At 41.1% G+C, this 25,196-nt stretch overlaps 1 protein-coding gene across 1 annotated transcript in view; it reads left to right on the top strand.

The window, feature by feature from the left end:
* niban2a (niban apoptosis regulator 2a) overlaps positions 1-25,196 on the top strand; it is a 32,828-nt gene that overhangs the window by 5,001 nt on the left and 2,631 nt on the right. The window contains exons 3-14 of the mRNA XM_034206348.1: positions 2,945-3,075; positions 4,506-4,634; positions 4,735-4,840; positions 5,394-5,561; positions 12,326-12,441; positions 19,820-19,924; positions 20,017-20,179; positions 21,917-22,104; positions 23,791-23,946; positions 24,165-24,278; positions 24,828-24,935; positions 25,021-25,132. Of these exons, the coding sequence (XP_034062239.1) occupies positions 2,945-3,075; positions 4,506-4,634; positions 4,735-4,840; positions 5,394-5,561; positions 12,326-12,441; positions 19,820-19,924; positions 20,017-20,179; positions 21,917-22,104; positions 23,791-23,946; positions 24,165-24,278; positions 24,828-24,935; positions 25,021-25,132 (1,596 nt within the window). The remainder of the gene's footprint in view (positions 1-2,944; positions 3,076-4,505; positions 4,635-4,734; positions 4,841-5,393; positions 5,562-12,325; positions 12,442-19,819; positions 19,925-20,016; positions 20,180-21,916; positions 22,105-23,790; positions 23,947-24,164; positions 24,279-24,827; positions 24,936-25,020; positions 25,133-25,196) is intronic.

Below are 25,196 nucleotides of genomic sequence, written 5' to 3'. Positions count from 1 at the left end.
GTCGGTGGCTAGGAGCAGATCATTAAAAACTCTTAAAAAGGGCTGTTTCAGTACTGTGCATGGGTTTGAAGCCAGACTGAAATTGAAGATGAAAGCAAAATAGCCAGTTGTGTCAACACATTATACTTCAGTCATGCATTTGATTGGTTACTAACGTTTATGAAGATTTTTTGAAACAACATTTACAGTAGAGTCCTTTGGCTAAAATCCTTCTCTGTGCTAATAGCTTAAAACAAGATTGCTATATCCGCCAGTAAAAGTTTTCTATAGTGTTTTACGGTATACCATCAAATATACCGACCCTAATAATCCTGGTTCACGCTCCTCGAGCTAGTCTACCAGTAGTCAACACTCACATGCCTGCCACCTGGTTGACTTTAAAGCCCATATAGGAACCACGGCCTGATCCCGACTGGTGCTTTGTTCTTGGAATTATTTGCCAGCTGTTGCAGTTCGAGCATAAGATGATCGACACCATATGACATGGTACCAGAAAACTATGAGTTGCGTCATCAGATCTGTAGTATGTCTTTGACACTTGAGCCAAGAAAGAAGCAGATCAACCAAACGCAGAAACCAGTCAGCAAAGTCGGACAGACCGCCTGGTAAACCAAAATGTTTTGTGAGGATGAACTGAACGTGCGTCTGAGCCCCCAGAACATGTTTCAGTTGGTGTTGGGCTCCACCAGGGTTGTCCCTTGTCACCAGTTCTGTTTGTGATCTTCATAGATAGGATCTCAAGGCACGGCGGGGGGGAGGAGAGTGTCCAGTTTTGGGACCTGTGAATGGCTTCTCTGCTCCTTCCAGATGAAGTGGTTCTGTTGGCTTTATCAGACCGTGATCTGATGATGCAATGGGGCGGTTTGCAGTCGGATGTGAAGTGGTCGAGATGAGAGTCACCACCTCTGAGTCTGAGGTCATGATTCTCTGTCTGATAATGGTAGATAGCTTCCTCTAAGTTGGGAGTGAGTTGCTGCCCCAAGTAAAGGACTTTGCATATGTTGTGCATATTCTGATAGGGTGAAATGAAGCATGGGTTGGAAAGGCAGATTGGTGCAGCATCAGCAGTAACGCAGGCATTGTGGTAAGAAGGAGCTAAGCCAGACAGAAAAGCTTCGGTGACTTCCAACCCTCAACTGTGGTCATGAGCTTTGGGTCTCTTCAAAGAGTTTTCTCCATAGGGAAGCTGGATTCAAATTAGAGATAAGGAGAAGTGGAACTGCTAGGAGACCCTGGGGTAGACCCAGAATAAAGCTAGAGAGTTTATTTATCTCAGCTATCTTGGGAACGCCTCAGGACGACCCAGGAAGTGCTGGAAAGTGTTGTTAAAGAGGGGAACTTCTAAACTACTTTGCTGAGACACCAACACCAGGCCTCTGGACAACTGGTAGAAAATGAAATATAAAACAAAGGTGTACTCTTAGCCCTGTAAGTCTGCATTTGTGTTCATTAATTCACACACACAAATTAGAAAGAGGGCGGCTTCTCATTGATGGTGTGTTCCTTTTCTTTAAGGTTCTCTTTTGTGGTAGATGGAGGGATATAATGGAACTTTTTCCCATGGCTATACAGGTTAAAACAGAGAACTGGGTGTGGGATTTATGATGTGGTCTTTGTTCCCATTTTCAAAGTGCCCAAAAAGTCTGTCCAGTCTGCTGACTTTGGCACGACAAGACAACCAGTGGAAAGTACCAACTCTCTGGAAGCCCTGTTAGTCTGTTCCGTATCTTAGCCCAGATCCATATCTTGTGCCAGTTCACAATATCCGGTTCACATTTTTGTTGGTACCAAAAAAGTATCACGGTTCAATAGCCAGCCCTCCTTAACAGTGAGTTATTGGAGGGAGTCTATAAGCTCTCTCTCAATCTTCTTCTAACACGTCCACTGACCTCCTCCTGCAATGACACAGTGTTTTTACATTTGTGTCCCTGTCTCCTCCACATTCCCGGTCTATTCTGTCCTGTCAGCTCTTTCCTTCCTGCTCTCCCACTGCATGCCGGCTCTCTTCTTCCTGTGCTGTCCCTTCCCTAAACAGATCATAGTCATCACCGTCTGCTGCTGACTGAGACAAACACACAGACTCTTTTCCAACACTTACTTCATACCCATAGGAGTATACTTTTTAGTATCTAACTTTTTCATGATCAATGTATCGTTGAGGCTATGAAATATCTGAAAATATTCATCACAACTACTAAGGGGAAATCTTTAAACTGTTGTCCCGCCACTAGTCCCTAACACCCAACAATATCTGATTCTTAATGGCAAATATTTTAAGGCTCAGGCTAAATGTGGGTGTAAATATGTAAGGCATCTAGAATATTTCTATTTGACTGAATAGTGCAGTGAAAATAACATGGATTCTTGGGTTTAAAACTTACGAGTATGTCTAGAACAACTTGACCTCAGTGGTATTTTAACTATGCAAAAGCTTTCCATCCCTAAAGTTTCACTAATGACAGGGCTGCACCAGACAGCCACGATATAAAGTGAACATTGCTGATAATACATATCTCTTTGAGTGCTGCACACATTTTACTATGCCAATTTTCATAAAGTGCTGATAGCGGCAGTGGAGGTTGTGGCCTGTCTGACTTGAAGAGACCTAATTTAAGAGCAGCTCCTCAAATATACATAGCTACTATTCCACAAAGAATTAGAGTTGATAAACTCATCATTAGAGATTCATGTGGAAATCAGACAAGTTGGTGTATAATTGGAAAGTGCTCTATCGGTTCTCTATTCACTTGTGTTTGAACCAAATTAACTTGTACAATTGTATTCAAGCTTTCTTTTTGAGGTTTCACTACAGAAGGACTCTGTCAAGTTGTATCTTAATGCAGCTAACATCATTTTTTACTGGACTGTATCTTAAATGATTCTTTATACGTTTGTTTGGTACGTTTGTTTCTGATCTCGTGTCTGTCTGTGTGTCCTCCTGCAGCTCGGACAGGAGGCGTGATCAGAGACTTCAGTGACGTGTACGAGCAGCAGTACGCAGTCGCTCTGTTCAACAGCGTTCGCTATGAGATAGAAGGAGGAGGAGGACCGCAGTCGCAGCTGCTTCACAGGAAGGCAAGACCTGCTTTGTATCAGTTATAAAGGAGAGGTTTATCTTTGTTTAATGAATAGAATGATAAAAGATGTACAAAGAAAAGAAAGTATGTGGCATCCACCTGTGACTGGCATTTTAAAACTCTTTCATCTCTGGACCAGTGACATTAATCTTACTGTAAGGGACAAATGTTCGTATCCTAATGCGCAAATCAAGTAATGAAAAAAGGGTTGTTCCAATTATCAATATTTGCTACTCAGCATAATAAACTCACCTAAATCTCTCAAGCTTTCTTTCTGCCGTCTTAGAAGATGAACAAACTCACACTGTTGTTTAAGCTAAGCAGTGTATGTTCAACACAAACGTTCATCAATGCAAGCTTTGTTCGTGACAGACAGAACCAGAGCTCAATGTTTTACACGAAGCTCATTATTGGGTCTATGTAACGACACTTTACCTAACAGGAAAGTCTGCGCCACCACTTTTTGTATTCCTCTCATCTTTTTGGTAAGCAACCGCACTCAAGGTCCCATTTGTTCACATTTTCAATCAGTGGAGGGGAAGTGGAGCACATTTCACACATGAACAGAGATGCTGTTAGGAATGCTATTTATTCTGGCTTTTCAGCTGCTCTCCACTGAGAGAGGACAGCTGCTTGTGTGTGTGCTTACGGCAGAAGTGACAAATGATGCATATGTGAATTAACGCTGATTGCAAATAAATATACTGTATATATAGACACAAGGACATATTTGTAATCGGCCATTTTATCTGTAGGTAAACCTTTAATGTCTTGCTGTAGTGTAGAAGGATGCAGCTCATTTGCATGTACACCTTTTTCTGTTATTCAACGTTTTTTGTTTTTTTTACTAAAGGCATTCATGTGACCTCAATGCAGAAAAACAAACTTTTCGGTGCATCAAATCCAAGTGAAAAACAGTCTGAACTGATTGCATCCGTGTAAACAATCTAGATGTTTTCAGTACAAAGTAATACAAACTAAAACTATTGTATTGTAGTAAAATACTATATTTAAAAATATATTTTAAATAGTATTACCGTGTGGTCTTATATAACATTATAAAGATCATGGCCTTCTTTCTGCTCTGCCCCTGAGATAAGCAAGTGACCCTACTACTCATTCACACAATATCTACAGATAATTAAAAGCATCAAACATTCCCTACTACACAAGAGACTCTTTATGTTTCTGTCTCCTTCCTCTCGGAGCAAAGTCACAGTATTATTTGATCCATGACGGGATATCTTAGAAAACAAAGTGGGTGGTTTGTTTCCTAGCGTAAACACTAAACACCAACTAAACTCCAGGCTTTCTGAATAGTTTCAAGAGATCTAGAATACAAAAAGAACGTTAGATTACAAAATAATATGCACGTAACTATGACGACAGCATTATGCTAAAGTCCTTGGCGTCTCTGTGATTTTTCAGGACCCCTTAGCAGGCCGCTCCATCTTCTCTGGGAGTCTGTTTCAGTATCAGGAGGAGAGTCGGAAGTGGAGGAATCGCTTTGTGTCGGTGCCCAACAGCTACATCATCGGCCTCTATGAGAGCAAAACAGTGAGTGCAAATTCTACTCGTCTAAACATCTGTCCCATTCGGCGATTTGGTCTGTTGTGTTTAAATAGATTGGCATATCTTGTGCCACATTTTTCAACAGTCGCATGACAGGGGCCTTCACCCGAAAGTATCTATCAACTGTGCTGGGTACAAGGCCCTGACCTCGATGGAGGAATACATGGAGCTGATTAACACCAGCCTGCCAGGTAGGAAATGACAGATGGTGAAAATAATGCATTTATTCTCTATATAGGACAATATATGACTAAAAGTGGTGTTTATATTAGTATTTTACCTCTTCCTGTCCCCTTGGTTTGATGTCTATTGGTTTTTAATGGAACACGAGCTGAAGAATTGTCGACTTTTTATCTACGACACAACTTGTGTCAGTAAACGACCCCACCCATGACTGTCTGAAGCATCTTTGTCATGAAAATGGAGATTGCCAACAAGTGACTAAAAGAGATTACTCAACGTCATCAAACCGAACATTAACCACCTGTAGCTTAGCGATGGTGACATGGTATGGCCTAATGTTAGCACTTTACTTTAAAGACTGCAATTACGCTTTAAAAGTTGAGGAGTCAATAAGGAAGTTATCCAGTGTCAGTATATTCTGGAATCCAACTAAATAATCCAATTGCTATTTGCCGAGGGGAGCCCTTCAATGATAGCCTTTTTCTTTTTGTATTTTCTTTATTGTCTGTAAAGCACTTTCTAAATCTTGACGTTTCTCATTCTTCTTCCATCATGTTGTAGATATCAAAGCCAAAGTGGCGAGTAATCCTTTTATCAAGTGTGCGAGCCAGTTCCCCCTCATCCTGTGGCACCCGTACGCCCGCCACCACTACTTCTGTGTGATGACGGAGAAGGAGCAGACCAAGTGGCACGCAGTACTGCAGGACTGTGTCAGACACAGTAACAACGGTAACAACACACACACACATGCACACAATGACTTCATTTCACCTAAGTAGAGCAGTAATACTACACCACTTAAAAGGTCCCTGGCAGTGTTCCTTTAATGCGATTCAGAACAGTCATGAAACATTTTAATTGCTATATTCAGTTGTCCAGAGTACATGAAGAGCAGTAGAGTAATTCTCTTCATGGTGCCCCTTTATGGCTCTCTACCTTTTCTGGCTGATCAGATGAGGGTGTGTGTGAGTGTGTGTCACAATGTGAAGTCATATGCCATCTGAATGAGCTGGCTGATCGGTGAATGTGAGATGCAGGAACGATGGGTATTTCTTTATTATTCCTGCTTACAGCAAGACGTGTTGTTGGATATTTTAAAAACAGGCTTTTATTTTAATTGTATTTGATCGTATTTAGGGATAAGCTTTGAATCAGCATTTGTATGCTGTTTTTTCACTACAGTGAACAGTATAATCCCTAGTTGTACTGAAAGTGTTTGTCAATTCATTGATTAATGCATCAATTGTAATTTAATTTGTCATTTATCAAGGACCTAAACTATGTTCAAATTATTCAGAAAATCAGGTTATAGTTCATTATTTGTAACATGAAGTCCTGAGCAAACACTTGGAGGAATGTGGTGGTAATAATGAGTCACTTTAAGTATCATTTAGGATTATTTCCCCCAGCCTTTACTGGTTTGGGCCAGTCACCATTATACAAGTGCCGGGTTTCTTTTTGTGATGTGATGGCATTTTGAAGAATACTTTGGTGCGTTGTGCATTTGGTTGCACATAAATGGTTGTTTGTTTTATAAGGGTGGAGAACTACTCTTGATCTGCTATTGATGTTTCTTCTTGTGGCATGACTCGTGTCATTGTGTTGAGAAAAGGCAGACATGTGCCAACATAATGCAATTCTTTTATTGTGCATGTTGTCATTCTGTTTCTCTTGGCTTGGCCTTCTTTCAAATTGTGTGTGTAACATGACGTGTTGACTTCAAATTATATGCCACGTTTTTATTGTGTGTTACATTCTGCCTTTTTTTTTTAAAGTCAAGTTTCAATGTTTTATTGTTGTGTGCATGCATGTGATCTCACATTCAGTGTGCTATATTAAGACTTGAGACAGAGAGAATCATAATGAACAAGAAGCCTTGGGAAGTTGAGATAAAAAAAACGACATGGATTCAGTGACTGATAAACAAAATACAACTGCTGCGGTTAACATGATTGGGCTTGTTTTGATCCTGATGGCCTGAAAGGCAGGTGTTGTTTACAGAGATTGTAGTTTATGTGTAGACATCTTTAAGTATTCATTAATAAATGGAAGATATCTTTAAAGCATTAATTAAAAAAAACATACAGATAAGACTCAAAATAACTAATACAGGTATCTTGGAATCCAAGATATTGCAAATAAATCTACATTGTAGCAATTGCCACAGACAATACTTTAACCACTTTACATTGTGAAACCTAAATACATAGGTACAATACCTACATTATTGAAAATGTATAGATATTAAACATATCTGGTAAATTCATTAAAAAGATTAATTTAACTTTTAGGAATAATAAATTGTGTATTGGGGCTGAATGTCATAGCTGTAAGTACCTGGAAGGTTTTGTCCACAGACCTTACCTTAGCTGACCCTAATTTGCAAGCACACAAGCATGTGGTTTTACATGCCTCTGGGTGTGCACCAGTGTGCACACATAATTATAATGCTGTTGGTATTGTTGAGTGTGAGCTTTAAGGCTTCAACAGCTTTCCTCAGATGAAAGCTAATGCATGGCTATACTATCTGTAATTGTGCTTTAAGTGATTGTTAGGATGGATCATGAAGTATAGGGCGGAGTTGTTGTATCATCAAGTCAGCAGCAATCAATCCCTCAGCAGCTACAGAATATGCAAACAGGCGTTCAATAGTTTGTGTCTAAATTAAACACTGCAAGTTCAAATCTAAACAACCCTGTATCGTGAGCAATTCAGCTAAGCTTCATAACATGCTATCGAATGAAACAAGACACCACATCTCAGCTCTTCACCAGGCTGACAAAGTTGCTCGACCTGATTCAACTTTGTTTTGCACTTATCATGCCAACTGCAGTGCATGAATTCAAAATGGTATCATTGGCACACATGACAATGCCAGCAGCTGCCTGTCACCAGTATTCAAACACTTAATGCAAGGAGTCAAAAAACAGGATCATTTCTCCATTCAAGGAACGTTTTGGTCCAATAAGCCAAACACCAAGTTTAGTGCACACATTTTCTGGCTGTCAAACAAAAGTGGCCTCTGTCTACTCTGCACACAGTCAGGCTCAACCGTTACTTCCCAACACTACCTGTTCAGGCATGCTGGGTAAAAGCCAGAGTCCCTGCCTGCCGTGCATTCCAGCTGTGAGGCTGGGCTACAGAAATATGTTGTAATGAACAGAGAGTGTTGCTGTTTTACTGTCGCCATGGCTGGTGTGTCAGTGTTGATTGGCATTCATGTTTTTGTCTCACCTCTGCATGTCAGTGTTTGGAGGAAAACCAGAACCGGGAAAGACCTTTCCTCGGGGTGATAAATGGTTTGACAGCCTGACCTCTGGCCTGTCTGCAGTTACATTAACTCACTGGATTCTCACACTCACATCTACACTTTCTGGATATGCTGCCATTTCCTACAGGGAAGAATGTGTGTTGAAATTGAAACACTTTTTTAAAACTGTTACTTACTACTGTAATTTTGTATGTGGATAGAATCTGAGATTTGACACAAACTTTCCTAATACACTCAAGTGAGAATTGACTACCACATTTAACACTTCTTTATAGAGCATGTCAGTCATGATGCATAAAATACTGCTTTGACCAGGAAGAATAAAGGAGCAGCACACAGGCTCCATGCAAAGCAGTTCTTCAGCTGAACACTGACACTGTTCAGCTGGCTTTGATAAGTAAAAACCACAAGTTAAATGTTTACACTGACGCACTGAAGATGTATTTGCATCCACTTAAGCCATGGTGGTTTCATCCTCATAAGCAACCTGATCAAATGATGAACTGCTGCTTTGCATTGCCTTAACAGCATCGTTTGCAAAGCAACCAGTTAATCAGCTCAGTTACCGGATGACTTCATCGCTGTATTCTGCACAACACAAAGCTGCAGTTAGTTGCATCAGGACGACCAGAAAACCTAATACACCCTCATGTAATCATTTTACCGTTTACATTTGTCAAGGAAGTAAGTAGTTATAGAATTAAACATGGCTGATCTGATGCCTGACCTTCAGCAAAAAGCTCTGTAGTTTGGACTCACCATGTCTCTGTAGCTCTATAATTAACCTGGTGAGTAAAATGTTGGACCCAGTAGGCACAAACTAAAGTCTCCAGGGATATTATGGTGTTACGGTTAGATTCATGATGAACTTGACAAGTAAACATGTCTAGTCCTGAAGCAATTAGTTTAATATTCAAATGACTCATTAATAAAAATATGAAAAATCCACACCTTTCAACATTATTTAGAAGTACGAGTCACTTTTTAAACAAGATTGGCAAACATTGTTTTACCTCTAGCTTCTAAAATGTGAGTTCATCTAAAGAAATAAACATCTTGGGCTTGATGTTTTTTTTGTTGCATCTTTTACAATTCATCAACTAACAACCAAGGGATTATTTGATCATAAAAAAACATTGAGTGCTTTCACCTAGTGGTGCCCAATAATTGGAATGTAGCTAATTGGTTCAGTTGGTGCAGCCAGGCTGCTGCTGCGTCACATCAGCAGTCAAGCACTGCTCCGAGCTGCTCCTTGGCCACTAGAGAGCCATCAATCACAGACAGTCTCCACCCCCACAGCCTCTAAAACCAGCCAGCAGCCCTCTGCTGTGATCCACAGCACTCAGCCTCATTCCACTCAGCAAGAAGAGACCTGCAGTGGGCACAGTCGGAGCATTATAGAAGTAAACAAGACAGGTCAGCATTAAGGCAGTGTGCTTTCAGCCTACCATATGGTTCCTTTATGTACTCTAGACAATATAGAGTACATACTTACATACAAAAGAAAGCAATACAGGGTGGCAGGGACTCACATAGTTGCTACATGAGGCAGGATCTGCTCAAATCGTTGTCTCATTCAGTCATGTGTTTGTTTGTGATGTCTGCGGTTGATGGTATGTTTCAGTGAGTATTTATTGTACTGTGGGTTTGGCTGATTCCATAGGACTGCAGCACCATATGGGAAACTACTCATGCATGTCGGCGGTAGCAGCAGCAGTGTGAGGGTTGAAAAATGTATCTAAACCTGCATTGATGTGAGGGCAGGTGGCCTTTAGTTGAAATCCAATCAGACAATATTTGACATCCAAATGCTTAAAAGGTTTTGAATGTGAAATATATTTAAGTCAGAGAAACATACAAACATGTGTGGTTGTGAAGGCCTGGGAACGCTGCTGCTCAAATCCCACCAACCAGAGCATGGTGAGCAAGGCAGGGAGGGAAATGCCTCAAATAAAGAGACCGTGGTAAGTGCTGCCACATGTTCTATTTATACACAGAACACACACACACACACTGCAGAGAAACTAATCTGTTCCTTGATCTAGCTTGGTTCAGACGCATGGAGAATGTGAAGTGGTTTACAGGCATGGCAAATCCTCAACAAATCATTTCCTTTTCTATTGGCAGCAACAGGAAATGTATCTGCGAGTGAGCAACTAACTGAGAATGTAGAAGGGCTTTCAGGCATTTCACACTGGAGGCCTGGCCAAGGAAAGGCCCGAAAAGTGTTCACCACAAACACTGAGTAGTGTAGCCCTGTGGTACCCAGCCACCAGGCATCACACACTGGTGCCAGGCCATGGGTAAACACAATGATTCTGAAAAGATTCAATTCTTAAAGCTATTTATTTCAGGGGGCATAGTCTTTTCTTTGTTTCAATTTCTCCTAGTAACATTTACAACAGGATATGGATGTTGAGCCACAGTAAGTCAGTAGTCCATCATCACCCACTTAGCTCCTTGATAAACATGTGCTGTGTTCCTGTTACAGCTGGAAACGAACATGAGTAACACAAACATAGAGAGTGGGAGACTTCAAGTTGGCTTCAAAGCTTTAAAAGAAGGAATTGGGTTTGTCATTCCTATTGCTTTTACTTCTCATACTTCTGTAAGACAGATATAAACAGGAAGTATAATGTTGCTATGGAGTCAGTAAGTTAGCTATCGAATACAACATGCGTTGACCAAATCTTTGTTAGAGTGTTTGCAAATTGGCATCAATTAAAGTATGCCAGATTAGCTATTGACAGTTTCTCTGGCCAATGTTACCACGGATGAACAGATACGCACTTCAGAAGAAACACTTTAAGATTCAGACATGGGAAACAATCCAAATACATTTGTGTGAAAACTAGTTTTTTGTTTGCGTCTGCTATACGGATAGTCAACATAAGCCAGCTTGCTGCCAGGTCCCAGACACTTTTCAATGAATTTGACCTCCAAAGGACGGCTGGTCCTCTGCCAACATGGCAGCTGTCTGTGCCGCTATCTTCCCATTGCGCCTCTAACCTTAGTCTCAAATACATTCTCAGGAAAATGTGCCAGAACAAGCGAACGCATGAAGCTCAGCCTGTCAGCAAAGAGTTAGTGAGCTGGAGCTGAGACAGCTTCCTGTCTGGCTCTACCTCTCCCCCTGCTTCACTCCTTGGTCACTTCCTGTCTTTGTCAGCCTCATCTGAGTCACAGACGCACAACCACAGACAAAACAACTTGATGGAGACTCCTAGCATTAAGGACACACACATTGATGCGCCTGGATAAAATACCCCACATTACTGTATATTCAACAAACTACAGCTGTCACAATACCATGCAGATTTGTGTTTTACATTGTAGCATTATCAGGACCTATTTGCAGCTGTCCTTATTCATAAGATCTTGGTGCTATTGTTGTGTGATATTATTGACCATCATACATGAGAGCAAACACCATTTCAATACGGGCTATGAACAGCAAACATACCCTTTAATTACACATCTATGACTCTTGTTGCCGCATGAGAAGAAGTGTCTGAAGCATCAGTCACTTTTATTTAAAGAAATAACTGCTCTGAAGGACAAGCTGCTAATTCTAGGGACGTTTTATTCCACCTGTTTGTACTCTTTTGTGAGGGATGCAGGACTTTCAGCACTTAGTGTCCCTCAGTGCGGTGGCCTTGACAGATGCAGATGAGTGATGTATTTTCATCACTTAAACACAGCCACATGAGAAGATCCAACTTCCTAAAAACACACACGTGTTGCCGAATGTTTTGTGAGCTGCTATTGTCCTGTCCGCAGGGAGTGGCAGTAACCAGGGCAACCACATAAAATCAGTCCTCTAACAAACCAACAACTTCCTGTTTTGAGGGATGACACAACTGTGTGTGATAGGGGCTACCAGTGCTTATGTTGTCCTATTCTCAAGCTACTGTTACTGAGTGTACTGCAGGCCTAAATTAGACTTTCAGACGTCGTACAGAAATGACTCAGATACTAAGGCAACCGTTGTTAGGGTAACAATCTACAGAAAATTATGACAACATATTGAGTCATTCAGCCATAGTTATTGAGGACATTCTGAGACCTCACTTCAATGTAAATAAATCATGCAAAAGGCATCCTGCAATGCTACTATCAAGATTATTTCACTCAACTGCATCTTGTTTTTAAAGAGAGAAGAAGGGGTTTGTGTTTCTGTAACATTACTTAGCATCTGCTCTGCTCTGCCCTGCCCCAACAGGTCTGTCAGAGGACTGCAGCGTTCAGACACCAGCCTTCACCGACTCTGTGAGACTCTTCAGACAAGCTAAAGGAAACTACGGCACATGGGATATGATGTGCGGAAAGCCCCCACAGGTCAGGATCTCAGATTAATCACAAAAAAGCTGTTTCCCAGCTCAGAGGTAGGATCTAAAAATGCTACATTACTGTAGTACTTCTCAAAACTGGTCAACAAGGGCTGTCACATTTATGTCAGTTAAAAAACAACATACTGTAAACTCTAGGAGCATATACACAAATGTTACAGTGTAGAGGATGTGACCATGGTCTCTTACTGGTGATGCCCTCCATGATGATGTCTGTCATCAAGACGACAACATCCTCATGGTCAGCTGGTAAAACAATTACTAACGTGCTGCAACTAACAGTTTTTTTTTTTTTGCATTACAAATTAAGTTAGCGATTAATAGATTATCAACATTTTTATTTATTATAACTGTAGCTTCTACAAATTGCTGTTCGATGCCAGCTTCCAGGTCATGCACAAGAGTAGAAGCACCTGAATGCGACATTCATTTTTGGCCACCTCCTTTTGGAAGGAGAAACCCTGCCTGCAGGTTTGCAGAAGTAGTGGTTGAATGTAATATTGTACTTAAGTACTTTTTTGATGCACTTGTACTTTACTTATTTCCATTTGATCTTGTACTTTTGCTGAGCAACATTTCAGAGGCAAATATACATTGCATTCCACTGCATTTATTTATTTATTAAAAACACTTGCTACCATGATATCTGTACTGTACTACTCATGTTCACAGTATTTTAATTAGTCTAAAATTGGCTCAACTTTGACAACTTCATAAATAAGCTCATGACTAATTGGTTGGTTGATACATGAATTAATTTTACTGATCATAATTCTTTACTTTTACTCAAGTGCAATTTCAGTTCAGGACTTAAACTTGTAATGGAGAATAGTATTTCTGCTCTTACTTTACTAAAGAATCTGAGTAATTATTCAACCACTTCTCAGAAATAACCACCTTTGGACAACTCGACACTGAGTAGTGTTGAAACAGAGTATATTGCATCTCAATTAGCTTATTTGCTGCAGGTGACAGTTAAAAGAGATTTTCAGGAACAAATACAAAACAGTTCCCCACGAGTACCTGTCCAAAGTTCAGTTCATGGCCATAATTCAACATATTGAGAGGCCACAATAATAGTTGACAAACATTGGTAGACATAGATGCTATAGCTTTCCAGGGAAAAGGTTTTTCCTATGCAGCTCAGGAAAACCCTCCATCTACTTCAGGAACACAGACTCTTTCTTCACACTAAAGTACAAGAGTGCACCTACACAAGACCTTCAAAGAGAGGGTCAGCACCAAGACCCCACCCCTCAAAATACCAGCAAAAGCAAAGACACACACACGGTTGATGTGGGTCTCCCCTCTGAATGAGTCTCTTTCAGTCTCCTAATAGTGCTTCATAGTTGCTCTGTGTTACCGTGTTTCCTGCCCATATACAAACTTCTACCTCCTTCCATAAACTTTACAGGGGCTTAAAAATGTTGAACATTTGTAAATGTAAAAAATAATTTTAACTGGAGCAGATTACACTGCTATGAGACATTTTAGCAGAAAATAGAGGGTATTTCAGCCAATGCAGTTAGATATTTTTCCATTTTCCAGCATCTCCCTTCCAGACATTCCTGTGGATTTTGTATTCATTATGCGAATAGAGAAGGGGGGAAAATGAGCTTCAGATGACTATTAGAACTGTAAGCTATGAGCCTTATGAATCCAGCAGGGAAAGTGAAGCTCAGCTTTTTTTAATGGAATTTATATTAAAACAAGCAGTCCCAATAAACTATGTGTTCCGTGAAAATGTAAATATCAGAACTTAACAAAATTAAAATGCTCCCGACATAGCTTGTAGCAACATAAAAATGAAAGAAATAAACAGCCAATACAAATAAAATAGGCCTTTTTCATGGAAGACATTTTCACAAAATTACTTCAGAAGAAAACAGGCTTATATGCATTAATTATGGCTATTATTAAATTGTGTTGCTGTGTTGCATTGAGAAATGCTGTGATATAGTTGCTTAATGGGACTTCTAAGGACAACTGTGCCATTGTTAATGTAATTAGTAACACCTGTGCTTTTCCTGACAGCTACAGTAACAATTCAAAATGTCTGCTGTGAAAATAGCCAATTAACATATTTTTAAACACTAACCCAACAGAGAAAAAGCATACATTAGACTTGCAGTATGCTCTAGGTCTAGGATATCATAATTAGCATTATATAGAACATACCCTATTGCTGTTTAACACACAGTCCCAGTGCTCTCAAGCTAATTCAGCTGATTGGTTGTTGGTCGCGTTGCTCTCAAAAATCCCCAAGCTCAAGGACACGCCCAGCTCCAAGATTTTTTCAAAGCTGCTGTGTGGACGGGGCGAACACCAGTGACGGTTGTCACTGTCACTACCCGATCCGTCCCCCTGCCCGATCGGTACTGCGCATGTGCGAGATGGTCCGCCATATTGGACAACTCCGGACGGCAGCCCAAGATGGACACTTGACACAGTGGCTTTTAGCAAAGCTCAAAAATAAAACGAGAGAGAGATGAGTTATTGTTATTACAACGTGACATCACTATTATTTAACAACTCTTTTTATTGGGTTATTTATTTGGGACGAGGCAGAGCTGCAGATCGGGTAGTGACTGTCACTACCCGATCTGCAGCTCTGCCCGATCTGCAGTGCGCATGTGCGAGATGGTCCGCCATATTGGAGAACTCCGGACAGCAACCCAAGAAGGACACTTGACACAGTGGCCGTTTCTCAATCGCGAGGATGCTGGTTTGGTAGTCGCGTACTTCCATGTCACTTCCTTCAGAAACGAAGCAAGTATACTTCCAAGCCACGGCTTCGGAAAACGAAGAAGAATGGAACAGGCTAGCAAGTGTGCCAATCTCTCTAACGGTTTCAACACAAACTGTACCAAAAATAAATACCTCACGATGTCTATCTAATTATGAACTTGCTTTACTTTTACGGAACACATTTTTCGTGATAACAAACAAATGTAACAAAGTAACATATTTACCAACACATGTTCTACGCCACTAGATACTTACATTTAAATGTGTGCTGCGTCGGTTCAGCCATTCTCTGCAAGGGTTTTTGAAATTGGTCCGTGCGCAAAGCATTGTGGGGATTTTAAAGGAATGCTCCACTCATTAGATAATTAATCAAAACTTCAGTATTTAGTGAAACATTATGTTTAAACCATACCCTGAAGAAATCAGCGATATTCCCCGGTAAATAATGATTTTATAGCTCTTTTTTATCAAAACCTGTATATTCCGTCAGGCCGCTGCCATTTTGCCCATTTTCAGTAGTCACGTGATGGCCGTGACGTCATCCATGCGTTTACTTTGTAAACACACGAAAACATGGCGAAGTTTTGAGCAATATGAAGAGATTGGAAGGGGGAATTCAGCCATACAGGTTCGAGCCTACTTAGTACTACTTAGTAGATACAATGATTTTGATTACTAGATATGTATGCATGTAGTACCACCCTTGCTAGCGATTCCCTCTCTAGTTTAGCATACTCAGCCTCGTTGTCCCTGGCCCTAGAACCACGATTTTATGGGGCCGGAAAAACTGGGGGGAAATACCCACTAGCCGGTACTACGCTATATGGAAAGGCCACCAAAAACTGGCCTGGCCTGGACGATAAAGGACGTTTAAACGGGGCTACCCGCTGCAATGGAAATGCGCCATAACATACCTTATTCTTACTCCGAGCACGACTTCTGGTCCTCCGTCGCTTCACACTTGCAGAGGGAGATTTCTCAACTGGCCGAACTGGTGTCCTGGTTGGTGATGACACCAGAAAGACCGATGGTACTGCATCTCCATTAAGTAATGGTTGTTCAATAAATCCCATGTTATGTTTTATCATACTCATAGTAGTCGTCCGGAAACTTGAAATGTTCGCTGCATACATGCCTGTGGATCTTTCGGTTCGGGCCGGCCACATTTCGCTAGCCACTGCCTCCGAACGTACTTCCTACGCTTACCTTTTGGCAACAGATGGAACCGAGCATTCCGTGGATTGTTCCTATCAGAATTGTGGCAATGTTTCGCGATACAATGAGGCATATTTGAAGAGAGTAACTACAGTAAATAACATGAACATCAACGTGTCCTCGAAACCAAACGCATGGTTTACGTCACGTACGGGAAAATGGCGCCGCCCACAGTGTTGATGTTATTTCGGTAATTAATCAGTTTAAAATCACTGATAATGTCATCGGATTAAAAAAAAAAAAAAGAGAGACTGGCAGAGACTGGTCTGTTTTATCGGATGATAATTATTTAAAAATGAGTGTCATGAGCATACCATTCCTTTAAGGACGCAAAGTCTACCCATGTGCAGCCTTGAAATTTCCCCCAAACCAAGGACGCGGCCTCGGTGGAATTCCAAGTATGCTGGAGATTGGAACAGTCCTTCGGCGGCACTCGATGACGTAGCATCCTTGAAATATTGGCTTGGAAGCCAAAATCCTCGCGATTGAGAAACGGCCAGTGGCTTTTAGCAAAGCTGAAAAATAAAACTCGAGAGAGATGAGTTATTGTTATTACAACGTGACTTCACTATTATTTAACAACTCTTTTTATTGGGTTCTTTTATTTGGGGTTACATTGTCAGAATAAGTGAGAAATGGATTTAACTTCTGTTAGACAGCTATATGCCATACATTTTTGCATACATTCACAGTAAATCAGTGACGTGCGGTGAGGTTCATGGCTGGTGAGGCACTGACTCTTTCAGAGTCAGATTTACAAATATTATATTCTGACCTTAATCGAAATATTCTGTTATTTTCAAAAGCTTTTTTAGTCTGATGTTTCGATTCATTTTAAACAGACCGTTCAACAAAAGGATACCCACAATCTAAATATTGGATTGTTCTTTCTTAGTAAGATCCGATTTTCATTACCAATGTGGTCTTACCTTGACTTGAAGATGAAGTCCATGCTATCCTTCTGGACAAGGACAACAATCTCTATTACTTTTTTGTAAAAGTCCTCCTTATCTTCCTCTAGTTTCAAAAGTCTAGTTTGTTGTTTGCGTCTGGTCTACCGTCTCTGCGTAGAATAAAAGTAGCAACAAGGACCTGTGGGCTCACGTGCGCCCCCTTCAGTGCGGCAGAGGTTATGGCTGCCTCTCCAGGTGCTTTTTTCATTGCCGTTGTACGGCGAGCCTAAATATCATATATACGTGAAATAAGTTATTTAGAGACTATGGATGGCGAGGATAAATGTAATAAAGGGATCTACAAACATTACATTGGTGACCTACAGTGAGATGGTGCAGGCATGCGCTTAAGGCCCGCTTTCCAGACAGTTTCTGTGGGGTGACGCATTCTGAGGTGAGGCAGAGCTCATCTGTGCCTCACCTCACCACACAGTAACTGGCTTGAGCGCGCTCACAAAATAAGTGCCTGCGCTAAATTAGTGCCCGCGCTCCAGCAAGTTACTGTGGGCTTACGTGAGGCAGAGCTCGTCCCTGCCTCACTCCTCATCGCTACCCGTAGTTGTAGCGGAGCTCGGCCAATTTGCTGATTTTGACTATAAAAAGCGATTGGAACCAAACATAAATCACATTTATAACACAGATCAGTGGAGATATTTTATTATTACTATTTAGTTTTTCTTTAGTTGTTTTTCCGTTACATTGTAGTATGGCCAGTCTATGAGTATGACAGGTGAGGCTCTGCCTCCCCTGACTGCACGTCGCTGCAGTAAATATGTATTCAGTATGATAACTGTCTAACAGAAGTTACACTGAATAAAAATATAAATGCAACACTTTTGTTTTTGCTCCCATTTTTCATGAGATGAACTCAAAGATCTAAAACATTTTCTATATACACAAAATAACCATTTCTCTCAAATATTGTTCACAAATCTGAAAAAATCTGTGATAGTGAGCACTTCTCCTTTGCAGAGATAATCCATCCCACCTCACAGGTGTGGCATATCAAGATGCTGGAGATTGGAACAGTCCTTCGGCGGCACTCGATGACGTAGAATCCTTGAAATATTGGCTTGGAAGCCAGAATCCTCGAGATTGAGAAACGGCCACCGAGTTGATAACCAGCGTCGTAGGACCGCTTAGCGAGATCTCGTTTGTTAGGGTTAGTTAAGATAACTCAAACATATCCAGGGTCTGTTGAACTGGCTTCGTAGCACAGGGCACCGGTGGATGCATAGCAGCGCTAATGTCAAAGACACAAACATTATACATTATATTTTTATTTTACCAGGATGCAGTGACAACAATATTTGGGAAGGCTTCGCCTTCCCTAGCCTACAGTACCCCCCGCCCCTGCACGTGATACAAAATTGCCACAGAGCTTTTAAAACCGAGGAGTAATTGAGCAAACAGAGGGCGGGGTTTAAATAGACCACGGTGCGCAAATGGTATGTCACGTGATAATGTTGCAATGGAAACATGGTATTTCCATTCCAGACTGTATATATAAAGGATTGCAACACAATACAATACAAATAAATATCCAGCTTAAACAATAAATCATGCAAATATTGAACAACAAAATTAAATATTGTTTTTTTATAATTGTTTTGTTCACAATTCTTTTTTTGGGAGGGAAATAAAAAAAAAAAACAGTAGGCAAAATAAGTGCTTTATAGGGTTGAATAAGTTCAGTTGTCATGGCATTTTGGGGGCAGCTGTAGAGAAACTGGCACAAAATACAAATAAATAAAGTATGAAATCTCATAGCCACCAATGTTATAATAATACAGAGAAAATCCTTTCAAACTACAAAATACCTATTGTTTGTCAGTTCTTTCTGTTCCTCTGTTTTGGAAAACTACTGTGCTTTTGTCTTGTACAGCAACGTGTTTAAACAAATATTTAGTCAAGCTTAGTTAAAACCTGTGTGTGTGTGTGTGTGTGTGTGTGTGTGTGTGTGTGTGTGTGTGTGTGTGTGTGTGTGTGTGTGTGTGTGTGTGTGTGTGTGTGTGTGTGTGTGTGTGTGTGTGTGTGTGTGTGTGTGTGTGTGTGTGTGTGTGTGTGTGTGTGTGTGTGTGTGTGTGTGTTGTGAGGGCAGTGCCAGCCTTCCTGCCTCTCTGTATCCAGCTGTGCATCAATCGCCCCACTGTATCCATGCAGCCACAGGAAAGAGGGGGCTGCGTTTTTTAAAGATGTATTTTTGTTTTTCTTTGGGTGGAGCATATTGGGTGTTTTTGACTTAACTGCTTGTGCAAAAAATCCCAGTTCACACCTAGTTATAATACCTATAATGGTAAAAGTAGGTGGGGCTGACCTTGCAGCTTAAAGGGCCATTAAGTAGGAATAATCCTATGCAATGTTGGGTATTTTCGCCTTTTACACAGAAAAATAGGACACTAAATATACAAAAATGTATTAATATTGTCTACATATATTGTATGTTTACAGATTCTTGCTAATCTGGTGATGGAGACCCTCCACCCAGAGCTGAGAAGCCTTATCGGACCTCGTCTGAGGGGGAAGATGCAGCAGAGGCAGCGGCATTGGATGTTGGTGAGTTCCTATCATACTGCACAGTGCACTGCAGACATGTAGGAACACAAGAGAGACTCAAATCGATTGTGTTTCTGAACGCTCTCCTCCAGATCTCTGACGCAGTGTACAAGCAGGTGCTGACTCAGACCAGCTTTCAGTACGATGCGCTGGTGGATTCTTGCGAGGCCCAGAGAGCTCCACTGGACGCCAGACTGCGAACCGACATGGACCAGATGATCACGTCTAAAGAACACGTCAGCGGCAAGATACGAGGTAACCAAACATCTACATAAAACAGTTATTTCATTGTAAATCAACACCACACTGATATATAGTCATAGAAATGTACTTTTCAACTAAATATAGCCCAGTTTTAGCTCACCTTGATGTGGTTTCACCTTGCCTATACAGCGGTGTTCTGAACGGTAAAAAACAACCAACATTGACTTTCTCATTTCTGATGAGAGTAAGTGATATACTGAACAGAATCACAGCTGTAGCAACAGTAGTGTAAGAGAAGTTATGAACTCCATTGTCACACATGGTTTTATTAAACAAAATAATATCCAGGTAGTACAATTGAAGCAAGAATTTATGTAAGACAGATATAAACGCCATGATTAATCTGTAACGGCATATTGTAGTTGACTTCACCTCCTTACTTTGTTTACCTACTTACACATGACTCGGTTCACTTGGTGCTCGCTGTGCCGTGTAACTTGATCTTCCCGACCTCAAGTGAACGCTTCATTGTTCGCTTACGGTCTGCCTTAGTGAGACGTAGCTTTGGAAGCGATCACTTTGGTCACTGAATAACGTCACAGTGCTCAAGTTTCCTAGAAGTTTGGTTAGAAATGTGGCTAAAAATGGCTTTCTCTTGCTACACTGCATAGCTCATTTAGTTAAGTGTGTTGCTTCACTCTGTCACCCTCATTGTGTTTGATAAGCTGACTTTACAACACCACAGCATCCACCCTTTGAGCTATCTGTTCACCTTGGCACAGGGTTCTCACATTTGTCACGTACTGTCTCATTGAGTTAAAGTGGCAGAACTGCATTCCATCTGTTACGGCCTAGAGATATTGGACCCCAAAGCAAAAGACTTAGAGAGAGAGATGGTCAAAAACAAAAGTGTATCTTAAGCAGAGGCACAGTAAACGGCAGTGGAGGCAGGAAGCTGGCTGGCACGGAGACGTCAGGGACAGGAGGCGAAAATCCAGTCGAAGAGATCTCAGGGACGAGGAGAGCAGCGAGACACACCGGAGGGTGGAACACGACGGAATGATCTGGCAGGGAAGTGGCAAGAGGACCGGGCTTTTATGTCAACAGGTGAAGAGATGAGTGGAAACAGGTGTGCCTCGTCTGCTGCTGGGAGGAGCCAACCAACTCGCTGTCACACACCAGCCCTGCAGAGGAGAACAGAGACAGAAGAAAACACACCAAAACTAAACAGAATCATCACACCATCACCTGCACTATATAGGCCATTTCTGACTCTTCCCAACAGATAAAGCTCGAAACTATTCCTCAGCTGCAAGAGGATGCAACTTACGGTTACATGAGGGGAATGTAGAGGATTGCGATTCTTAAAGAGCACATATTGCGCTCATTTTGGGGAGGAGAACTTTGGGATTTTAGCCTTTGCACACCATTTACGTGCACAAAAACCTAAATAACACACTACAGGAAATAAACAACCTCTAAAAGCATAATAGGGCCTCTTTAGTTGAAGCTATCAATTCTACTTTGTCTGCCTTTTTCAGCACAGGTTATACTTCCAACAAGTGGGTGTATCCGAGAGTTGGGTTTCCATTGAAAGGACACAAGTGTGTTTGCTCAACGTCATGCATACCAACCCTTTCAACTTGGCAGTCAACGACACATTGTATATTGTAGATTGAATTCCTCTGAAGTAAGAGCCATGCCTCTTTTCTTAATGCTTTGACTTGCTCTGCATCATCTGGAGTGTGTGTTTACAGCAGTTAACCTTGAATGTGTTCTTTTCTTCAGCTCTGGTGTTGCCCAAGGCGGAGCAAACACTAAGGACGAGCGTGCAGCCGTACATCAGCTCCATCCTGGAGGCCCTGATGGAGCCCACCAGCCGAGGGTTCTCCGAGGTCAGGGACGTGTTCTTCAGGGAGATGGTGGAGATCAGCAAGAACTCGCTCAACGGAGGGGGCAAAGACAAACTGGGAGACGTGAGTCGTGTTTCACTGACTGCAATAGTTTCTTTCACTCTCTCTTTCTGTTACTTGAACTGATGTAAGGTGATAGTTTGGGGATAACATGGTTCACATTTCCAGTAAAAGAGTTGTTTTTATAACAAAGGTGTAGGAAAGGTAATCATAACAATACACTTTATTTATAGTACAGTGAATGCAGGCCTAAGGGCTTTAGAGTAAGGTCAAATAGACATAGGATAAACATGAAAACAGGGATATAATGCAAACGTTGTTTCTCCTTCAGTGAACTCTTGACCAATCTACATTTTCCCTTTCCATCATTTAGTTTTTTCTAAACACCTTTAAGCTGCATAAATCCGTACAGCTGCAGAGTTAGTTGTTGATAATTCTCCGTGGGTTAGTCACTATGACCCCCATTCACATTAGTCTATGATTGGTGTTGAAATAAAAAAAAACTGTGATAAATTAAGCTTAGACAGACATGCTTTTACTTGCATTACCGGAGGTTACTGGGAAAATAAATTCTTGTTTTTATTGGGTGACAGCAAAACGGTTGCTGTTATCCAAAAGAAACAAACCCTTTTTTTTCCCACATCAGTTTCCCATGCTGCTTTTTTTTCTCCAGCCGACAGCTTGGGCTGTTTTGCTTCAATAACATTTCTTCTTTCAGACTAGAATGTAGAAAACTTCCCAAATACACATTCATTTATTTATTGTATTAACTTTGTCCCTAAATATACCAAAGGTATTAGATAGTACCTCATTTGCATATTCAAACATCATTTCTTAGAAAGCTTGGTATCCAACAAATTATGTTCTTACTGTCAATAAACATCCAGGGAATTTCATATTGATATATATTAGTTGTTTCCATAATCCTGAGCCAGAAATGTCTTATTCAGTATCACTAACTCACTAAACTTTCCAGTTCCATTCCCAGTTTCTACACAGGGTTTGTTTATACAATATACAACAATGGCGTGATTTATTTTGTATGGCTGTCGATAGTTTTCATATCCATGATCCAGAATGCCCTATAAAACCTAAAAATTAAATCTGTCAACAAAAAAAGAATTAAGAATTTTGAAACTCACTTATCCAATTTGAAGTTAGAAAAAAATCATGCAGGACTTTTACATATAATAATAAAATAATCAGATTGTATTTTAAGACTGCATGTTTGTAAAGCCTTGGCCAGCTTCAAGGTAGGGTAGGTAATTCACTTCAGAAACACTTTTTGTTATATTCCATGGAATGCTCTTAACATCCCGATAGCAATGAATACATTAAATGCTTTGACAATAAATATATACAAATATTCCATCTGTGGAAGCCGTGGCGCTGTAAAAAGCTAGTCTAATTATCTGCGTCGGCCCGCGGCAGATAACTGGATGGCCTACCTGCCTGTCAGCCTTCCATCTCGTGCACAAACTTATCTCGTGCCCTCATTCGTTCGTGTGTGTTGGAGGAGGGGCTCTGTAAGGAAGTCTGTAAGGAAGTTTTTTCGGTTGTGTACTTTCAAATTCTAGCTACCTTTAATGCTTCCTTTGAATTAGAAGTCAGGAAGTGTCCTCAGCTGCCCTCTGTGACAGGAACGATATACTCAAACCTCTTTTTGGTTTTGGTCCTATATACCTCCTCCTGTATTAAGCTTGCTCCACCTCCATCACCTTGACCTTCTTCTCCCCCTCTTCCCCTCAGAACATGGAGAGGCTGTCCATGCTCGCCTTCCACCCGGTGAAGATGCAGAGCTGCTACGAGAAGGTGGAGCAGCTGAACCTGGAGGGGCTGCAGCAGAGGTTCGACGTGGCCAGCCCCTCGGTGTTCGTCAGCAGGGCTCAGATCCTCATGAGAGAGGTGAGGAGATACACGTAGTATAACAAAGAATCAGCATGTAGCAAAGCAGCGTGAGGAGGCCTGAAACACTCCCTTAGTTCTGAGTACATGTCACACACCAGCAACCTGTCTGCAGGGGAGTCTCTACTCACACCTGCTGGCGAAAAAGAGTATCACTATTTTCACAGGTAAATCTGTTTCTTGGGCTATTGGATAACTTATCACTTGTTTTCTTGCAGCAAATGGACAATGCGGTGTACACATTTGAGCAGCTGCTCCACCAGTCTTTGGAGACCAAGGGAGAAGAGAACATGTGCAAGACCATGCAGTGCTGCCAGGACAGGGTTCTCAAGGTAAACAGGAGACACTGTTGAGCGGTATATTAGACAAACAGTAACCTCATCAGAGGTTTGCACTGTTTGTGTTGCAGCACTAATTAAATTAGCAGAATATTGATTAAAAAACAGACTTTTGAGTTAAGTTTAGTTCACCCAACAGTTGTTTCTTTTTTGATTTGTGAAACAGGTAGATAAAAAGTGTTTTCCACCTCAAAAAATGTTTTCATATCGTCTGTATGAAACAAACACTAACTTGGACAAATGATCATGGGCAAAGACTTTTTCAAACGTCAGGAAAGAAGGTTTACTATAATATTGCTTTCTCCCATGACCTACTGGGCATCCGTAGTCCTTAGTATTATCTGTTCAAAGTAACTCAAATCAATTCTCTCAGTTCAGCAGCTTTTTATACTGTCCATGTATTCTTCTCCAGATAGACTCTGCAGTCTAAGCAGAAGCAAATATTTGAGGATGTGAATTGCTGATGTATATATAATTGATGATTTGAGTAGAAAACTATAATGAGTCATTTATATCCATGTGTGTTTCTGGTCTTACCCTCAGAAATATGATTACGACAGCAGCACAGTGCGCAAGAAGTTCTTCAGAGAGGCTCTGCTGCAGATCATCATCCCGTACATGCTGAAGCAGCTGTCGCCTTCCTGCTTACCTGTGAGAAGAAGCGAACGTTCAAAGTGTGGAAAGAAACGTATCAATGGTCAATTATAAAAGCTTATCTCTTTTCCTCCTTCCACAGGAGCTGCCTCGCTTCAAAGAGCTTATCTTTGAGGACTTCTCCCGTTTCCTGCTGGTGGAAAATATGTTCGAGGAGTTGGTGCTGCAGTCAGTCTCCAAGGACATCATGATGGGTGAGGGTCAAACACCATACGATCTTGAGATGATGGCTGCCGTGGTAGTACATTATCAAGCGTT

This window comes from Gymnodraco acuticeps, unplaced genomic scaffold (genome assembly GCF_902827175.1).
Source record: "Gymnodraco acuticeps unplaced genomic scaffold, fGymAcu1.1, whole genome shotgun sequence".
NCBI classification, from domain to species: Eukaryota; Metazoa; Chordata; class Actinopteri; order Perciformes; family Bathydraconidae; genus Gymnodraco; species Gymnodraco acuticeps.
Note: the sequence above shows the minus strand (reverse complement) of the source record. Positions and strands in the feature narration are given on the sequence as shown.